Genomic DNA, 19,263 nt, shown 5'->3' with positions numbered 1-19,263 from the left:
TGATGAAATTAACTTGCACAGGTCAGTGGGATTCTTTCAATATGGACAGATTACGGATTTTGGATTTATAACGCTTGATTGATTTGTTGTCATTTTAGTGCTGAAAATGAGTCTAGTCTCAGCCTACAGAATCTTTATCACCAAAAAAAAAAAAAACACAACAGGAATTTTCCACCAATGTTGCCCTGAAGAATTCCCATAAAAATCACAGCGTGAATCTTTCTCCTCCTTTCATCTATGTTATTTCTGGGACAACACTTTCCTTTCTCAGTTTGTAAAAACAAGCAGAAATTGCATTCATAGAAAACCACTTACAATCTGAGTCTAGAGAAGAGCATATATACACTGACCCTCGTGTTATGCCAAAACTTTATGACATTATTTACTTTGCAGAACACAAACACAGAACTCTGTATTTTAACATTCCGAATAACATCTCGAATAAAAAACTTTGCCCCATAGAGTTATATTTTAAGTGTATTACTGAAAACACAATTGTAGTTTGTTGTTATAAGGAATGTTTTCTGTGACAGTATAGATACTGTTGATAGAACTTAATAAAAAAAAATCATTTTGGCACATTACGTACACACAGCACAAGACAGCATGCAATCTAAACAGACTTGACACTGTTCCTTGCACTTCCTGTGACTGAGTGAGGCTTTGTGGGCTCTGGAAAGAAACTGTATGAAGTACAGTGTACAGTTTGAATGTAAAACCAGTCTTTGAGTTACACTGACAAGAACACTGACAACAACAGTGTAAAACTTGTCTTTATCTTTCCAATATATCTTTCAGAAATGTTCAAAGCCTGTTGAGTGTGTAGCGTCCATCAGTCTATTTCAGCGGGGAGTGGCCGGATTGGCAAAGCTATTTGTTTTGTACCTCGTCCTGTTGATAAAACCTCAACCCTATCTTAGAGGCTTTGTCTTTCTCTCTTTACAACCCTTCACTGCAGATTAAAAAAAAAAAAATAGAGATGTGCTTTTAACAAGTATCTGGGCCAGTGCTAAATTTATCACATTGAGTGCCTCAAAATAAGGGCATATGGAAACTCTCATAACATGAAACAAAATGCACAGCATAATAACTGTTAAGTAAAACTGCCACCTTTCTGACCACACATTACTGGAATAATAAACCAAACCATAAACAGGACCGCATTTTAAAAACGATGGACTAGTAAATATGAGTGGCCACAGAGATGCTAGGATGTTCTGGGCGGCTACTAGAGTGTTGCTGTACGGTTACTAGGGTGTAAAAGTTCTGGATAGTTGTTTTATGAGGAATTACTATGATGGGTGTCCTGAATAGTTGCCAGGGTGTTGTTAGGGTATTCTGATAGATGCCAGGGAAATATACAGTAAGGGTAGCAAAACTGGACATTATGACATAGTATAACCCAATTGCAATAGTGAAACTTAACCACTCATTGCAGTTACTGCTATTAAAAGAAAGATGTAGCATGAAACATGTAAATATTCACCAGCAAGTTCATATGTATAGCATGTCAGATTGTAATTGAGAGAACCTGACGCTTATCTGACGTATGAATACATCCCCATATACACTACGCTAACAGCAGCTATTTCATGGGGATATGAAAATTTAAACCACTTGGAGGTGTGAAATGACACCGTGCTAATGTGCATATCCATAATTCATTACCCAGTCCATTTTGCAGTGAACTTGTGTGTGTGTGTGTGTGTGTGTGAGAGAGAGAAAGAGAGAGTGAGACGGAGCTCTGGATAACAATTCTAGACACTATAAATGAGGAGTCTGTTTTACACAGATGAGTTACAAACCCTGACCTGTTAGTGTGTTAACCATAAGCTGCTGGTGTCATGCACACATTGACGTCCTCTGCTGACAGCTCAGTTTGTTCTTGTGTTTTTCTCGTGTGAACATTAAAGCTGCAGTAACTTTTGACGCTCTAGCGGTTAATAAACATCATAGCCGGAACTACTTCTCTCTGTTTCTGTCCATGAAGAATCACAAAGGTACTGGATTACTCCGCCGCGGTACCCCCGAAGCAATCTAAAATAGTCTGAATATAAATACTTATTATAGGTGTACCCTAGTGATTCAGGACAAGCCAAAAACACGGTTTGAAATATGGATTCATGGTGTACTCGCTTATTAAATACATTTTTTTCTACATTTTGAACACAAACAAAGTTACGGACCGCAGCTCTGATTGGTTGTTTTTTACCGGGAGCGGATGAATTTCTGCAAATGGCAATAGGACCACTGGGAGGAGCCAGAGGAGCTTTATTTTTTCACAGATTATCTGTCTCATATTCTACTGTCAGGACATAATGACAGGTTTAATAAATATGTAAAAAATACATTTTTACAAAAGTGAACTACTGCAGCTTTAAGGGTTCTCAGAGTACTAATATATGTATTAGTACATGTATATGTTTTGGCATTTATCTGCAGGCACAGGAACTATGTTTTAACACTATTTGTGTGAAATTGAAACTACAAATTGTGGCTGGCAGTGTTTACATTGTCACATTACCCTGGTAAACTTGTAAGTTTGTGGTGATAATGCTACAGACCTTATAAAAATAAGTACTGTGGTGACATCATGGTATCAGGTGATAGTACCATGCACTTCCGTACTGATTACTATATTCATGTACCATGGTATTTAAACAATATTCCAAGGTACTTCAAACAGTACAGTAATATTACCATGGTACATGTTTAACCCTCAAGCATCCTTTTTATAGCATCCCTTAATTGGTCCTTTGTGGACAAATTTGGGCACAATTGTCTCAGGCGTGATCCCAGTTTAAATATATATATATATATATATATATATATATATATATATATATATATATATATATATTTATGTTATATGACTATCTTCAATCAAATAAAATCTATCAATATATGCATTAAAATAACAATGTGTTTACCTCGAAAAGTACCAATTTATGCAGTGGGATAAATGATGGCATATACAATGTTGTAACTTAACCATGTATGTTTCCAATTAAAGAAAAAAAAATTAATTGTAGAATAAAAAAGATTATAATAATAATAAATGACATTTGAGATGCCAAAATATCTTTACAGACAAATTATTATAAAAAACATCACATTTCAATAACTCAAAAAAGTAAAATGGTAACAAGTGATAGCAAACAGGTAAGAATAATTAAATATTGATATAAATATTGATTTTTATTGGACAAATAAAAAATGCTACCAATTATAGTATTTCCAATTAATTTCCTATGGGTGCTCATTTTTGTCCATGAAGGAAAAAATCACTTAACTTTGCAGATTCGAGTCCTTTTGTGTGTTTTTATTGTGTGTGTGTGTGTGTGTGTGTGTGTGTGTGTGTTCAGGTGGCAAATTTAGGAAAAGTTAGTCTTGTAATGCACAGATTAGGGAAACTATTTTTAAAAAAAACAAAAATATTTCGCCCACGTGTCCCGAAGGATACTTCAGGGTTAAATCGACAAATACAGTGAGCCTATAAAATGTGGAGATTTACTCTCACTCGTTGGAGGCCCTATGTTTCTTAATAGGAAGCAGCTGTTTATAGTTTGCGGACTGGTTTCAGTTTTCAGCGTGAACTGTGAGCTTTGGTCAACAACATTCCCTCAAAAACTTGAGCAAAGTCCGAAAAACATAAGAGCAGCGTCCTCTGCTGGTCAACCTCTGATTCACCTTCCTGACTAAACACTCACCCTTCGGTTGAACAGAATCTTCTCCTTGGACTATAGGCCCCTAGAAAGTGAGATTTTATTACCGACTAGGCCTATACCTTTATAAATAATATTAAAGTAAACAAAACCTCTGTGTGTTTTAATGTCCATTACCATACCCAAGCTCGACTGTTAGATGGATTACATCCATTTATGGAGACTCCACCAACTGTTCGACCGGAGAGAGGGTATGCTCACCAGATAGTACTCACCGATTTGAGAAATACTAAATATTGTCTAAAAACCGATCCCTCATCACTGAGCCACACAGGAAATCATGCAACTTGGGTGTGCTCATTATTGTTTGTGCATGTTATTCCAAATGTATCGATTTATTTATATGAAAAAAATAAAAAACAATTATCAAGACCAATATCAATCAAATGGATGCTTTAATATTTGATTGTATTTTCAGGGCTAAATTAGTTTTTCAATTATTTTTTTGAATGTGTATATAACGTTTCTAAAGTTACAAAATGTTTGTTTTAAAGCTGCAGTCGGTAACTTTTGACGCTCTAGCGGTTAATAAACATAACTGCTTGCGTCTTGCGGAAGAACATCGTAGCCGGAACTACTTCTCTCTGTTTATGTCTATGAAGAATCACAAAGGTACTGGGTTACTCCGCCGCGGTACCCCCGAAGCAATCTAAAATAGTCCGAATATAAATACTTATTATAGGTGCACCCTAATGATTCAGGACAAGCTAAAAACACGGTTTGGAAAGTGGATTCATGGTGTACTCGATTATTATATACATTTTTCTACATTTTGAACACAAACAAAGTTACGGAGCGCAGCTCTGATTGGTTGTTTCTTACCGGGAGCAGATGACTTTCTGCAAATGGCAATAGGAGCACTGGGAGGAGCCAGAGGAGCTTGATTTTTTTCACAGATTATCTGTCTCATATTCTACTGTCAGGACATAATGACAGGTTTAACAAATATGTAAAAAAATACATTTTTACAAAAGTTACCTACTGCAGCTTTAATTAAATGCTGTTCTCATCAAAGAATCATAAAAAAAATGGAAAGAAATCATGGTTTCCAAAAACTATGTAGCCGTTTTTAACTGATAATCAATGTTTCCTGAGCGGCAAATCAGCATATTCGAATATTTCTAAAGGATGATTTGACACTGAAGAATGGAGTAATGATGCTGAAAATGCAGCTTTGACATAATAGGAATAAACTCTAATAATTACTCAAATACAATAAAATAGAAAACAGCTATTTAATGTATTTGTTATCAAATAAAACCCCCTTGGTGACTATAAGAGCTCCTCTGATACAGGGTCAAACCTTTTTGAAGTTTTAAAGTCACTCGGAAACGAAAACTCTTGTTTCAATTTATTGATGATTATAAAGCTACAATTTACAGAATGTTCCTAACAGCAGAAGTGTTCAAAGCTGGTAAGGGAACACAAACAGGACGAGGGGGTTATTTCTCCCCGGCTTTTGGTGGCACCCACTCGTGGATCTTCTTGCGAGTGGTTGAATAGGGAACGTAGCAGTTCAGCGTGCCGCTGTTGTTGAACTGATGAACTTTGGCCAGGAACTTCTTGGGTTCTGGAGGATGAGTGGTGGGAGGGTCATCCGTCATGCAGTGCAGCCAACGGTGCCTGAGAAACACATCAAAGAGAGAAAATTATTGATTCAATGATCACATAACATGAAGTGTAAAAGGTAGAAAACTACATCCATGAAAACGCCATGCCAAACACATCTATATTTTACCATTCGGCAGGGACCATGCTGCCATCAACATCCCACAATGTTTTCTTGCCATTCATCTCCATCGTGTAAATCACCCATCGGTGACGGCCTGAAAGTCACAAATGGAAAAACACACACCCATAAGTCATAAAACACCATGAAATTGTGTACAGACAACAAGAGTATGTATTTATCCATACCGAAAAAGTATCGGTTGTCCTCATAGTATTTGTTGCCATATTTGTCGATACCCACCAAGGCTCCAGTCTTGATATCATTCACCCTGACAAAAGACACATTTTTAAGCAATTATTAACTTACGAAGTCCTATTTAATATGCATAAAAATGAATAATATATAAATATCAATAATAAATTCCTTAAAATATGTAGTGCAGGTTCAAAAAATAGTTACATTCCTAGTAATAATAACAATGACATAAATGAATAAAGATAAAAATAAAAAGATGACATCATAACACTCACTGGCTCTTTGATTGTTTTTAATATATTGTTTCTATGCATTAGCACATAAACTAAGATCTGAGTGTTTAAATAAAACACAATTCTGTATTTTGCCTTGTTGTGTTGTGACACCAGATGCAATATAATATGCGAATTAAAGTAATTAACGTTATTCAAGTAGATTATTTTAGTATATATATATATTTGACTGTAGTGTCACTACCAGAAAGGTCATCGCTTTGGCTTCCGTGTCTTACAGCTTAACACGCTGGATTTTACAGCACTGTTTAAATCAAAAGCGATTAAATCTGTTTGACATGAGTGAGTCACCTGAAGAGCTGCAGGAGGAAGCCTTTAACGCCGCCATGACCGGTGAGTTGACCCGCGGCCCGCCGCACTAAATTCGCGTACTCCGCCATAGCTGACGGACTCCAAACACTGACGGACTGTCACGCGACTTTAGCGTTCCCCCGGAACACAATCACGCGCGTTGGGTTCCGCCCGCACTGTTATGGAAATAATCCTTACTGTCTATGAAATAATCGTACACGACAAGAATTTAAAATTCACACAGACCCGTTAAGACTTTGTCTCTCGTTTTACTGAATTACAAACTGAAATGTATTTCTCTTAGATGTATATTATATATGCAAAATCCTCAAATTCTAATTGGATTAAAATTAAATACTGATTTTCCAAATTACCTTTATCTTTATATTTTGCCAGAAACAGTGAAACGAGCAATAGGTTCATGATTGCTATGCAGTGAATGTTCATGCCCCCATTTTATCGTATTAATTTACCGCATAAACAGTTTAAAAGATCATATTTTATTTTTGCCACAATTAAGAAAACAGTGATGCAAATTCTAACAAATAAATTTATCTCTGGGAGTTATGCACTAATTAAAAGTTTATTAAGAAATAAGTGTTTCAATAATAGTAATAATGGTAACGTTACAATAAGGTTCTATTAGTTAATGTTAGTTTAAGTATTAACTAGCATGAATAAAAAATGAACAATACATTTAATCTTAGTTAAAGAAAATGCCGTCATTCATTGTTTGGTCATGTTCATTCACAGAGCATTAACTTATGTTAACCAGCACACGTTTTGATTTTAATAATGCATAAGTAGATGCTGAAATTAACATTAAATACAGAGTTCTGGCATGTTCTGATCTCCTTCATAGCGTTTGCATTGCATGGCCAGCCACAGAACAGCATCTTGTTCAACCAGGTGTAAAGCCTCGAGTCCGCTGTTGAAATAAGTCAACGGACACTCGTTGACAATGTGCTGCAAGGTTTCAGATACCCCAAAGCTGCAGTTCGGATTAGTGGCTTGGCCCCACCGAACAAAGTGCGCTGAACATTCCTATCTGAAACCGATTCAGAATTGACCAATGTGGCCGAGGATGGTTGAAACCAGAAGGACAGGCCGATGGCTCAGCTACGAGCAGATGCTGCCCACTCATCGCTCCATGCTGAATTAGCTCTCATATCCTCTGGTGGCGGAGGGTTGGATGCAATGTAATGTCCGTATTGAGTGGCAACTCGTCATACGCTTGGACTTAAGTCAGCAGCTTGGCAGTGGCCTCCTGTCATCAGAGATGTGGTGGTGGTATGTTGCTGAGTACAGGCAGCCACGGAAGAGGAGTAGAATGTAGAGTTCCAGTGATTGTGTGCATAGACATGTTTAACTGAACGTCTACTCACTTAGTGTAGGATGATACTCTGCTGTTGAATAACACAGAGCAAGTGCAGTTGTCCTTAGTGTCTGGGCCCTTGCACCCCAGCTTGTGCCGGCCAGTTTACGGAGTAGGCTATTTCTGAATGCTCAATCTGATGTAATGACATCATTATCACATGGCACAGCTGATTGGTTCTCTCCTGTACTTGTAGCCAATGAGCTCGCTGCTCAACATTCAAACATATGACTAGAGCTTGCCGTAGCTTGTTTCAGAAACCCTCCACCTTCCCCAGCACCACCTGTTTAGATCTGCTAGAGGTGATTAATGTATGCTATAGGTTATTTCATATATATTATATTCGCAGCGGCAATATTTCTTCCATGCTCACAGCAGCACGTTGTGGATGTATCGGCAGTAGCAAGTCTAGGTTCTTGCTCATAGCATTGTCATGTACATTACCATGCCAATCCCTCAGAGAGTTGTCGTGACAGAATTTAAGATTAGACTAAGTATTGTTCATGCTTAGTTCATGTTCTAAATTAGTTAACTAATTAACCTTATTGTAAAGTGTTACTGTAATAATGATATATAGTGCAATTTAAGTGTCCAAGCTTATCCAGAAGATGTTTCTGAAAGTTTTTAATAAAAATGCAACACAACACAAACATATTCATTATTTAAACATTACAGAGGTCAACCACTGTCTAGATTCCCACACATTTGATCAAAATTTGAAGATTGCACTCACAGACGAATATTTTGCCAATTAAATATAATAGAGCATAAACAGAAACATTTACATGCGCTCCATAAATTCCCATGACTTTTACAGGGTTGAAAAAAAAAAAAAGATTTTCTGTGACTGTGGGAACCCTGTATATCATTTATTATTCCTATATACATAATTATCATACATACAGAGGAATTCAGTGCTTGGGACAGGGGGCAAAGTTCTCTTTGGAACAAGTTCTCAAGAACAGGTTCCATGCACTTTCAGTATCTTTACGGACACTTTTCTAAACATAAGTACATCAGTACAATTAAAGCCCAAATGATCCAACCGCAACAGTTGCGGTAAACCACATAATGCATATTACATAACCCACAGACACAACCACTGACCGAATGAAAAAGCAAAGTCATAAAAAAATGATTCTCTCATTCAAAATTCACATGAGTATATCTGTTTTGGCCTAAGGGTCTGAGCAAGCAAAGCTGATGGGCGTGGCTGTGGGCGGGGCTTCTGTCACTCAGCCGTGCTGATTGGCTGGCTGTTGTAGTCGGTAGACTCCATTTTGAGGATGTAGGGAATGATGCTGTCGATCTGGACGTTCCCGATGAGACCGGCGAAAAAGAGCTCTTCGGTCACCGCCGCGCTCATGAGCCGCAGAGCAGGCAGGCGAACTAACAGTTTCGAAAGACTTTGAAGGAGAATTTATAGTTTATTTTCTAATCATAACTAATTGATCTCAAATACAACTCAATAAAAAAAAGAAGTTTCTGAATACTTAAAATTAATTAAACCATAATTATCCATTTAATTATTGTGAATCTATCAACGTAAGCTGATATAGTGACTCACCGATATGTGTCCTCTGGATACACTTTGCTCACATAGTCCTGTAGTTCCATGTAGGCTTTCTCCTGAAAGCGTTCGATCTGAAGGGTGCCATCCACTCCACAGTGATCTATGACAAACAAACCAAATCAACTCCATTCTAACGTTTTTTGTTTTGTTTTTCCATTTCCTTCCTATTTTCCAGATGAACTCCAGTTGTGCTCACCTGGGCTGAAGAGAACCACAGCTTTGAGGTAAGCATATTCATATGCGTCAGGACTCATGCGACTCATACTGTTACAAAATTCCTGCATACGCCAGATATGCTCCATGACTAGCTTCACCCGCTCCGGGGACAGTTTTTCTGTTCAACACACACACATTTCTTATTAGGTATCTGTGAATTAACTCCTAATTATTCATTTTAGATGATATTTGAACCATTGACCAATGACCAAATGTAAACACCTTTTATGTATAATATCTTACTCAGGACAGTTCTAAATAAAAAATAACATGCATTTAGTATGATCTCTTATTTTTTGAATATTATTCACATGTCACATATCAACAAAAAGTTAGCATCACCCTTGGTCCTTTGACTAAAGCGAAAGCCAGTTGGTTTTTTTTTTAACTGACTTTTGGATTATTGTAGTTCAATTAATTAATTATAAAGCAAATAAAGCTTAATGTGATGAATTCTGAAGAAAAAAAAAATAATTGACAGAGGCTATAAACAAACTACATGGGAAAGTTGCATTATTCAATAATTCTGAAAACTTCTCTTAAAACCTTTATTTAACCTTTATTTTTTGAATTAGAATAGTTCGCAAGAGTGCACTTATAAGCCCAACGGGGCTATAAAAGTGCACTTGTTAGTTTATGAGCTTTCATGTTCAGTGTGATGACATTTAAAGGGATAGTTCACCCAAAACAAAAAAAGATGTTTATCTGCTTACCCCCAGGACATCCAAGATGTAGGTGACTGTTTCTTCAGTAGAACACAAACCAAGATTTTTAACTCAAACCGTTGTTGCAGTCTGTCAGTCTAATAATGTAAGTGGATTTTAGATTTATTGTATGTTTTAGCCGTTTATCCGTTATAAGACTGATCGACTGTTTGAGTTAAACATCTTGGTTTCTACAGACCTTGTTTCTAGGCCTACAAAAATATGTCATCATCACTGCAGCACTCTATATCAAACCTACTTTTTTTTTTTTATATTTAATGTATGTCAAATATTCAGCTGTCTGTATACTTAAGTATAGGGTCTCTGACATGTTGGCAAAAGCCTGAATTAACAAACTAAAAGTTGAGCTGCTAAAAGTTATGACAGTAACATAAAAGATATAGGAGATACGCAAACGAGAGCTTGAGGTCCACAAACCTTCATCCAGGTTGGTCTGTAAGTGGCTGATTATGGCTGTGAGGATGGTTTCTACGTTCATAATGTGTGAACACTGAGCCAGACCTAAAGCAAACAACTCATTCCAGCAGGCCTTCATCAGCGTGATGCTGTTCTCGGAGCTAAACACCAGCAAATACAGAAAAGAAAATGAAGACACAGCCACAAATTCACAAATAAAACCATTACACAGTGCACTGTAAAGTGTAAGGAACATATAAGGGGGAAAAGTATGCCTACAGTTCTGTTTCACTGTCCAAAGAGCAATGTTTTAGGGTTTTATGTGAGAACTCATGCACAAAGGTCTGTATTAAAAGATGCTGTCTCCTCAGATAATTTATTGACCAACTTCTAATGCAGCATTGCATGTATTCTTTCTGTTGCCAGAATGTAATGGTGGTGGTGAATGCAGGAAGTGCTGATTATAAATATAATTCATTTTGTACAAAGTAATTCAGTCAAGAGCAGTGAGTGGTTTTCTTTCATTTTCTTGGATTAACATTACAGCAGCTAGTAGCTAAATTAGGCGTGGTCACTTTAAGAGACGATGAACGCATACAATATAATACACATCCCATTTTTTCCTTCAACCGTTTACTTTCACTTAAGAAATAACTGACAGTTTTTTCGAGCATAATTTCCAAGGTGGATATTTTGACATATTTTGAGCAAAAATAAGCAAATTCGATGTTCAAGTGTTTTGAGACGCCTTTCTCTGCGTGAGCCCTGAACACCAGAACAGAGCGAGTATTGAATTGGGCTCTTTTTGTTTGTTCAAACTGCGATTTGTATTTGTTCGTTCGGGTGCAGGAGGGACTTCGAGAACTTTGCAGAAGAGAGCTCGGTTCAGTGTCGCTCTCCGTGATACGCGGCTCTCGATCTCTCCGCACCGAACACAGCGCGCGAGTAACCAGCTAACGTTACTCTATTCAGCTTTTCCATGTCTTGTGTTTGGATGCTTTAATGTTTAAATCGACAAACACGTGAAAAAGATAAGCTTTCGTGACGATGCGCAGCAGTGGCCCCTCAACTGTCCTGAGCATCTTTTTAGGCTGGCCTCTGTCAGTCGGTTATATAAAATATCAAGGTGAAAGTCATCATAGCTCGCCTAGACCCAGCTCCCAACCCAACATTGAGAATAGATTAACGGCGATATTTTTTTTTTTCGCCCGATAAGAGTCTTGCGTTAATGCAGCACTTTTTAACGCTGATAACGGCCCACCACTAATAAAAATATATATTTTTTATATATTTAATTATTAAAATCATATTGTTAGCCCATTTACATCTGTATTTAGTGCTATCCACTTATGATCAACTGAAACCAGTTGTAAACGGGGCCATTCATTCACTCACCCAAGGGCCTGGAAAGCTGGAATAGAGCGTGCCCAGTGCATGGAGAGGAACAGCAGACGGGAAGCTGATTCACAGATGTAATTCAGATTCAGGAAGTCTGGCATGGGCAGCGGCATCATCAGCTACACAAAATATTGAGTACAGCTTGTTATTGGGCTACCGTTTTTGGTGCTGTGACTGCAGTGTGTGCAAGTCTAACGTCTGACCTTAAAGGGCACATGCATATCTGAGAGCAGCGGTCCTTCCAGTTCCAGCAGGGCGGTGGTCTGTTCATCAACCCTGACAGACCCCTCAGCCACCTCTTCCCCACAACCCTCCACAGGCTGAAGCACCTTTGTGAGCGTGTCAAAGGCCCTGGGTACACAACAAAAACAGAACATTTAAGCACAGCCACGTACCGCACATCTCCTAGACTTGATCTACAGAAGTGGCTTTCCGCACCGTGAGACATCATTCGACTCATCCCTTTGGATGTCCGTCATAACGCTGTCATCGTTACTCATGGTCTCCATCCCCGATGGGTCGGTACTGCTGTCCATCATCTCGCGACTTTTACTGAGGTGACCGAGAGACGTGACCACGTTGGCCAAGGTACCCAGATCTCCTTGACTAGAGTCATTCTAAAATGAACGTCAGAAAACATCAATATACATTCATGAACATTTTACACGTGTCCAGGTTAAATCTAACTTTAAATAGAAAGTTTGGGCACCCTTTGCAGAATCTGTGAAAATGCGATTAATTTTCAAAAAATAAGAGAGATCATACTAAATGCATGTTGTATTTTATTTAGTACTGTCCTGAGTAAGATATTGTACATAAAAGATATTAACATTTAGTCCACAAGACAAAAAAAAAATGCTGAAATTATTAAAATAACCCCACTCAAAAGTTTGGGAACCCTTGGTTCTTAATACTGTGTTCTGTTACCTGATGATCCTCGACTGTCTTTCTGTTTTGTGATGGTTGTGCATGAGTCCCTTGTTTGTTCTGAACAGTTAAACTGAGCAGCGTTCTTCAGAAAAATCTTTAAGGTCCTGCAGATACTTCAGTTTTCCAGCATCTTTGCATATTTGAACCCTTTCCAGCAGTGACTGTATGATTTTGAGATACATCTTTTCACACTGAGGACATTTGAGGGACTCAAACACAACTATTGAAAAAGATTCAAACATTCACTGATGCTCCAGAAGGAAACAAGATGCATTAAGAACTGGGGGGTGAAAACTTTTGAACACGATGAAGATGGCCAAATTTTTCTTATTTTGTTGAAATATTTTTTTTTTCCATTTAGTTCTGCCCTTCGTAAGCAACAGAAGATACTTGTATGTTTCCCAGTACACAAATTAAGTACAATTTACCTTGATCTTCAAATTCCAAAAGTTTTCACCCCCCAGCACCCCCTTAATGCATCTTGTTTCCTTCTGGAGCATCAGTGAATGTTTGAATCTTTTTAAATAGTTGTGTTTGAGTCCCTCAAATGTCCTCAGTGTGATAAGATGTGATCTCAAAATCATAAAGTCACTACTGGAGAGGGTTCAAATATGCTGTATCTTTATGTACACTATCTTACTCAGGACAGTACTAAATAAAATATAACATGCATTTAGTATGATCTCTCTTATTTTTTGAAAATTACTCATATTTTCACAGATTCTGCAAGGGGTGCCCAAACTTTCGAGCCCCACTGTGTGTGTGTGTGTGTGTGTGTATATATATATATATATATATATATATATATATATATATATATATGTATGTATGTGTGCATCTTACAGTAACAGCTGAGTGTCTATTAGAACTAAAAGGAACTAGACTTCTAATTAACAATATTAATAATTTATAATGATAATCATTAATGTATTATATATTTGACAACGTGTCATGGATTTAATATATGTTTTATGTAAAAAAAAAAAAATTTTTTACCTGATCTGGTGAAGAAGGGATTAAAATGGTGTTGTCAAGTTTGGACAGAGACTGCTGGATGTTCAAGAGCATGTTTGAATCCAGTAAACTGGTGGACCTGTGATCAGACCCAGCGTTAGGAAAAAAAAAGATGGTATTTGACACAATCACACATTCAAATTTATACCTGGTAGTCTCTTTTTCACTAACAAACGTTGGCATGGCGGCGAGAGGGCTGCAGAGGTTTTTACGGATGTAGATCTTTTCGATGGAGGGCGCACAGTTGGCCGGCTTCTCCCTCGACACCTCTACCGGTTTCCTCTCACACTGAACAGCTGTGAAATATTCATATTTTAAGCAGGTGAAAACATAAAGTCTGATCGTTTCGGAAAATGCCAGCACGCCCCTCCTCAAAATGCCATGATTGGAGTCATCAGTCATGAATCTGATTTGGACTCACAGTCTTGTTTCATGCCGAGGGCCATGCAGCGCTGCAGTCTGCAGTACTGACAGCGGTTCCGATGGTGTTTGTTGATGACACATCCTCCAGACCCGCGGCACGTGTACACCAAGTTCTTCCTGATGCTGCGCTTGAAGAAACCCTTACAGCCCTCACAGCTCACTGCTCCGTAATGTCGACCTGATCCCACACACACACACACAGTGACCAACAGTACAGAAACAGCTGTTTACAAACGTAACACAAATAATCTAATTGTGTTTGAGGTCTAAAATGATTGAAAACATGACTGAGTGTGTTTGTGTGTCATGTACCTGAGGCCTTGTCTCCACAAACTACACAATACTCCACTGGAAGTTTGGTAGTGCCCTGTTCGGAGCCCTCCGTCACAAACTGAAAAACCAAACATTCTAAGCCAAATATGACCAATAATACTGAATCAGAATCAGAATCAGAATGAGCTTTGTTGCCAGGTATGTTCACACATACGAGGAATTCGTTTTCGTGACAGAAGCACATAAGATGTTTTTTTTTTCTTTTCATCTTGGCTCTGTATAATGCATATTAAAGCTGCAGTAGGTAGCTTTTGTAAAAATGTATTTGTGAAACCTGTCATTATGTCCTGACAGTAGAATATGAGACAAATCAAGCTCCTCTGGCTCCTCCCAGTGCTCCTATTGCCATTTGCAGAAACTCCATCGCTCCCGGTAAAAAATAACTAATGAGAGCTGCGGTCCGTAACTTTTTTTTGTGTTCAAGATTTACAAAATGTATATAACAAGTGAGTACACCATGAATCCATTTTCCAAACCGTGTTTTTGGCTTGTCCTGAATCACTAGGCTGCACCTATAATAAGTATTTATATTCTGACTATTTTAGATTGCTTCGGGGATACCGCGGCGGAGTAACCCAGTACCTTTGTGATTCTTCATAGACATAAACAGAGAGAAGTAGCTCCGGCTACGATGTTCTTCCGCAAGACGCAAGCAGTTCTGTTTATTAACCGCTAGAGCGTCAAAAGTTACCGACTGCAGCTTTAAAGTTCATAAATGCAGCCAGCACTGGTTTGTTTACAGCAGAAACCAAGGAAACGCTTTAAGCGCCACCTGCTGGCAGAGAGTGAATCTGCGTCTCATTCAGCTCGTCTGCTGTTTCATGCAGATATTTTTATGTATAGTTCCACAAAACTCAATTCAAATCATTCTGTTTTTGTTTCAAATTTCAAAATTATACAATCCAATTTCGATTAAAAACTGCTCATGTTGCAGGTCTGCAGCATCTTTGTTCGGATCATGATTAAAATGCAGTGGTTGCCTGGAAAGAGCACAGACAAAGCCTTATTTTGTTTATATGAAGAGATTTCTTGTATTTTTGTAACTTATTTATTTGATTCTTTATTTATTTATTTAGTTTTGTTATGTACATACACACTATATTTACATTTTGTTATTTAGCAGACACTTTTATCCAAAGTGACTTACAAATGAGGACAACAGAAGCAATCAAAACCAACAAAAGAGCTAAGTGCTATATTAGTATATTATTATTAGAGGTGCTCCGATCACGATCGGCCGATCGTTATGCGTATCTCCTCAGTAAAGCCGGTTTTCTAATCAGCGGTTAATTCCATCAGGTGCGTGATTTCACATAGAGCACCTGTTACTACACATAGCCGTTGTTAATAGAGAAGATGCGCAAATCACGTTAATTTTCAGCGTTTATTGGCCCATCTTCTCAGTTAACAACGGCTCTGTGTAGTAACAGGTGCTCTATGTGAAATCACGCACCTGATGGAATTAACCGCTGATTAGAGAACCGGCTTTACTGACGAGATGCGCAGTAACGATCGGCCGATCGTGATCGGAGCACCCCTAATTATTATGTTATTTCAATTTCATAAAAAAAGAAAAAAATTGCAGCATTTTGTCCAAGCAATAACAAAAGGACATATTTAATTTAATAATTGTCTGAAGTCTCATTTTGTAAACAAAAAAAAAAAAAATTTGTGAATCGAATCGTGAAATCAAAAACTGTACTTTGGGCTTAAATGAGTGGTGCCTGTGTACCTGGATTTGTTGTCCTGTCAGCTCGGGTGATGCAAACAGCAGTTGATTGACAGCTGACCCATCGGCAGAAGTCAAGATGACCTTGGATGGTGAGTTCTCCTGTTTGATGAACAGTTTCTCCTGGTTGGGGTAATCCAGGTTAGCTAAAATAAACTGCTGCTTGCCGGCTCCTGCCTGATCAATGGCTGTGACTATCTGCACCTTCTGAGCCAACTGCTGCTCCGTCAAAATCTGATACGACACATGATAACAAAGACCATCAGAAAGAAAGCGAACAGCATTAACAATGATAGAGTGGTCAAATGTTTGTTTGCACCAACACAAGTGATGGCATGAAAATTCAGTCTGATTTTCATATACCATTTGTCTGTTCAGATCACACACACAAAAAAAATGGTTGAAAAGCTGGATGAAAATGCAAATTCACTCTCTGACAGTAGGTGGGGCTTATGGACGTACACAGCTTTCGGGTTCAGACACCCACTTGTCACAGAAAAGTAAGCGCAAATCTAATTGGTTGGCCCGCTGTTTTCGCAGTGTGATGGAAACGATATTAAAACACAAAATGTTGAACTGTTGAAATGCAAAAGTTCACCCTAATAGCAGCATTAACAGCCATTCATTTAAATGGTCTCACAAACAATCAGTCTAAGTCACCTGCAGGCCTCCATCTGCAGACACCAGCTGAATTCTGGGACTTTCTCCTTCCATGATACCCTTCCGTCAGAACCAAGGCTCAGCAACGCCCCATGAGCCACAAGCCCACCTGAGAAAAACAACACACAACTCAGAGACTCTCCAAGATCCAAAGCAATCGTACAATAAGACCTTGTATAAGTCAGCGGGGAACTAAATATTTCCAAATAATATTTCAAACATCTCTATATTTATATTTCAAATCTTTATAAATGCTAATATATAACTGAAAAATGTAGAATGGGGGTCCCTTACACAAGGATGATCATATTTTGGGGCCTGTGCCATCTAAAAAATGGAAAACCCCGGATACAAGTGAACAAATTTTTCGGTGTTGTGTTTTCTTGAGTAATATTATCATGTGCAAAATTTGCCGCCGACATGCTGGGGTGCTGTGGGGGATTGCGATGTAATTTTTTTAAGCGCATTTCTGGAGATGTGCTGATCCAAGTCTCCATGACATTCTGGTCTCCAGATGTGGCTCAAGTCCTTTCTTTAAAGTCTGAGATTTTTTACCCGTCTTATGGTCCGCCGGGCAAACATCTGAAGTTTGATCTCTTAGAAAAGTCCTGAGCATACATTACATGCCTAAGTCTAATATTTAGGTTCAGGGGTTTGATAAAATAATTACGTAAAGGTATGTTTCAGCTTTCATTATCAGTCAGATCATCCATGACTTTGCAGTTCTTGCCATTCCATCATCTTTTTCACCTCGACCAATTACTGAAATCAGGTCTCTTTATTATAATTATTATGATCTACATATGTTTGAGTATTCTGTTTAGTGTTGTCAATCACTTCAAACTGATAAAAGAAACAGTGGAACCTCACTGGCATCTGATTAGCACTAGCTACATTAGCACACTAGCCAGCGTCGCGTCTTGGTTTTACTGTTTTATAAAGAACTAAATGACTTGATGGATGAATACAATCTAGCGTGAATGACAGCTGGGGGTCAGAAGCTCTTGTGGAATGTATGGGTGTTGATCCGGGAAGATAAAGATAGATCTGTTCCTGTAGGTTAAAGGTCATGATTGAAGGGTTAAAGCTCCCCGCGCATAACGTTACACAGAGGGACATAACACCGCAGCAGCTCTTCACGCGTGAAGTACAGGATACATCTCATATCTTCCAATATTTTGATCACCAAATGACAACTTAACCGATTGGAATGATCATCTTTGTGTTATCTTGCGATCGGTATTCGTGATTATCAACGCAATGATAACAGATTAGCCCACTGATAGCGTTAGCCTGCTAAATATATTCATATCTGCATCCGATTCGTTAGTATGTCAATTAGCTGCTTTGTAATGTATGTTTATTGTTCTTAAATAACCCAAAAAAGCTCTGACGGTTAGTTAAGTATCAGACCTATGACTGTACGGATCGTTATTTTCTGTTTTGCTAGCGGCTACTACGCTAACGCGTGTTAGCAAGCCGGCTATCAACAGCGCTATTATTCTCCTGAATTATTTATCCTAAGCATTTACTGCAAACACAATGTGCTGTAACAACATATAAAGACTTATTCTTACCCTGAACGCGTGAGAAATTATCCAAATACTGTGCTGTTTTGATAAATTATCATAAACTGACGGCTCACAGCAGCTACAGGAGGTCAGAGTTCGCGACCCGCTCAAAACAGACCCGCACGTCTGCGCATGCGCATATGCACTCGTGAGACTGCGACAACATTGGTTTTAGTGAAGGTTGAGCGGTAGTGTATTTACCACGTTAACCAGCATGATTAACTAGAATTACATTTCTTTAATAGGACTGCTCTAGGAAGCCGAAATGATACATTGACGAAGAATTGGATGCATGTTTGGCAATAACCGTCCCAGTTCAGCTGATTGTTAGATTTCCTGCTTTGACTAATGTCAACAAGCACAATTATTTAGATTTTAGTAATTTATTAATAAATGTTAGAAATAACATTATCTAAGATTAATAAATCCTGTAAAATTATTGTTCCATTTTAGTTAACTAATGAACCTTATTGTAAAGTATTACAGATTTCTTTCATGATATCTAACAGTGCCACCAAATCTTAGATCAAAGATAATTGAATTGAATCAAAGATAATGCAGTTTGCCATCAGCCACTCCACTTTCTTGTTATTGGAACCGGCCAAGAACCTGTTAATAGGAATGTGAACTGCATAATGTATTTTTCATATTTATATTCAGCAAATATACACCAAGTTATTATGC

The 19,263-nt window shown here is 38.1% G+C and overlaps 2 protein-coding genes across 2 annotated transcripts; both read right to left on the bottom strand.

The window, feature by feature from the left end:
- Positions 1 to 5,063: 5,063 nt before the first annotated feature.
- ndufa12 (NADH:ubiquinone oxidoreductase subunit A12) lies at positions 5,064 to 6,390 on the bottom strand. The gene is made up of 4 exons (XM_026209974.1): positions 6,237 to 6,390; positions 5,643 to 5,725; positions 5,464 to 5,551; positions 5,064 to 5,348 (listed from the first exon to the last, which is right to left on the bottom strand). The coding sequence occupies exons 1-4, from the start codon at positions 6,323 to 6,325 to the stop codon at positions 5,168 to 5,170; spliced, it is 441 nt and encodes a 146-aa protein (XP_026065759.1). The 5' UTR covers positions 6,326 to 6,390; the 3' UTR covers positions 5,064 to 5,167.
- Positions 6,391 to 8,220: 1,830 nt separating this feature from the next.
- On the bottom strand, positions 8,221 to 18,732 carry nr2c1 (nuclear receptor subfamily 2, group C, member 1). Its single transcript, XM_026209973.1, has 14 exons — positions 18,586 to 18,732; positions 17,009 to 17,117; positions 16,352 to 16,582; positions 14,599 to 14,677; positions 14,285 to 14,464; positions 14,012 to 14,159; positions 13,846 to 13,942; positions 12,358 to 12,536; positions 12,123 to 12,270; positions 11,917 to 12,038; positions 10,543 to 10,682; positions 9,381 to 9,518; positions 9,179 to 9,284; positions 8,221 to 9,017 (listed from the first exon to the last, which is right to left on the bottom strand). Exons 2-14 carry the CDS (start codon positions 17,060 to 17,062, stop codon positions 8,843 to 8,845), a joined length of 1,797 nt encoding a protein of 598 aa, XP_026065758.1. The 5' UTR covers positions 17,063 to 17,117; positions 18,586 to 18,732; the 3' UTR covers positions 8,221 to 8,842.
- Positions 18,733 to 19,263: the final 531 nt, after the last annotated feature.

The sequence above is a fragment of the Carassius auratus genome, chromosome 29 (genome assembly GCF_003368295.1).
Source record: "Carassius auratus strain Wakin chromosome 29, ASM336829v1, whole genome shotgun sequence".
NCBI classification, from domain to species: Eukaryota; Metazoa; Chordata; class Actinopteri; order Cypriniformes; family Cyprinidae; genus Carassius; species Carassius auratus.
This window is presented reverse-complemented; position numbering and strand designations above follow the sequence as displayed.

Bases quoted from the DNA above. Each gene is read 5' to 3' on its own strand.
- ndufa12 (XM_026209974.1), bottom strand. From the start codon at position 6,325: ATGGCGGAGTACGCGAATTTAGTGCGGCGGGCCGCGGGTCAACTCACC. The intron at 5,552-5,642 runs GTATGGATAAAT...TGTGACTTTCAG, and splicing joins GGACAACCGATACTTTTTCG to GCCGTCACCGATGGGTGATT. The intron at 5,349-5,463 runs GTAAAATATAGA...TGTGTTTCTCAG, and splicing joins AGCATGGTCCCTGCCGAATG to GCACCGTTGGCTGCACTGCA.
- nr2c1 (XM_026209973.1), bottom strand. From the start codon at position 17,062: ATGGAAGGAGAAAGTCCCAGAATTCAGCTGGTGTCTGCAGATGGAGGC. The intron at 16,583-17,008 runs GTGACTTAGACT...GTGTCGTATCAG, and splicing joins CTGCAGATGGAGGCCTGCAG to ATTTTGACGGAGCAGCAGTT. The intron at 14,678-16,351 runs GTACACAGGCAC...TTGGTTTTTCAG, and splicing joins TGACAGGACAACAAATCCAG to TTTGTGACGGAGGGCTCCGA.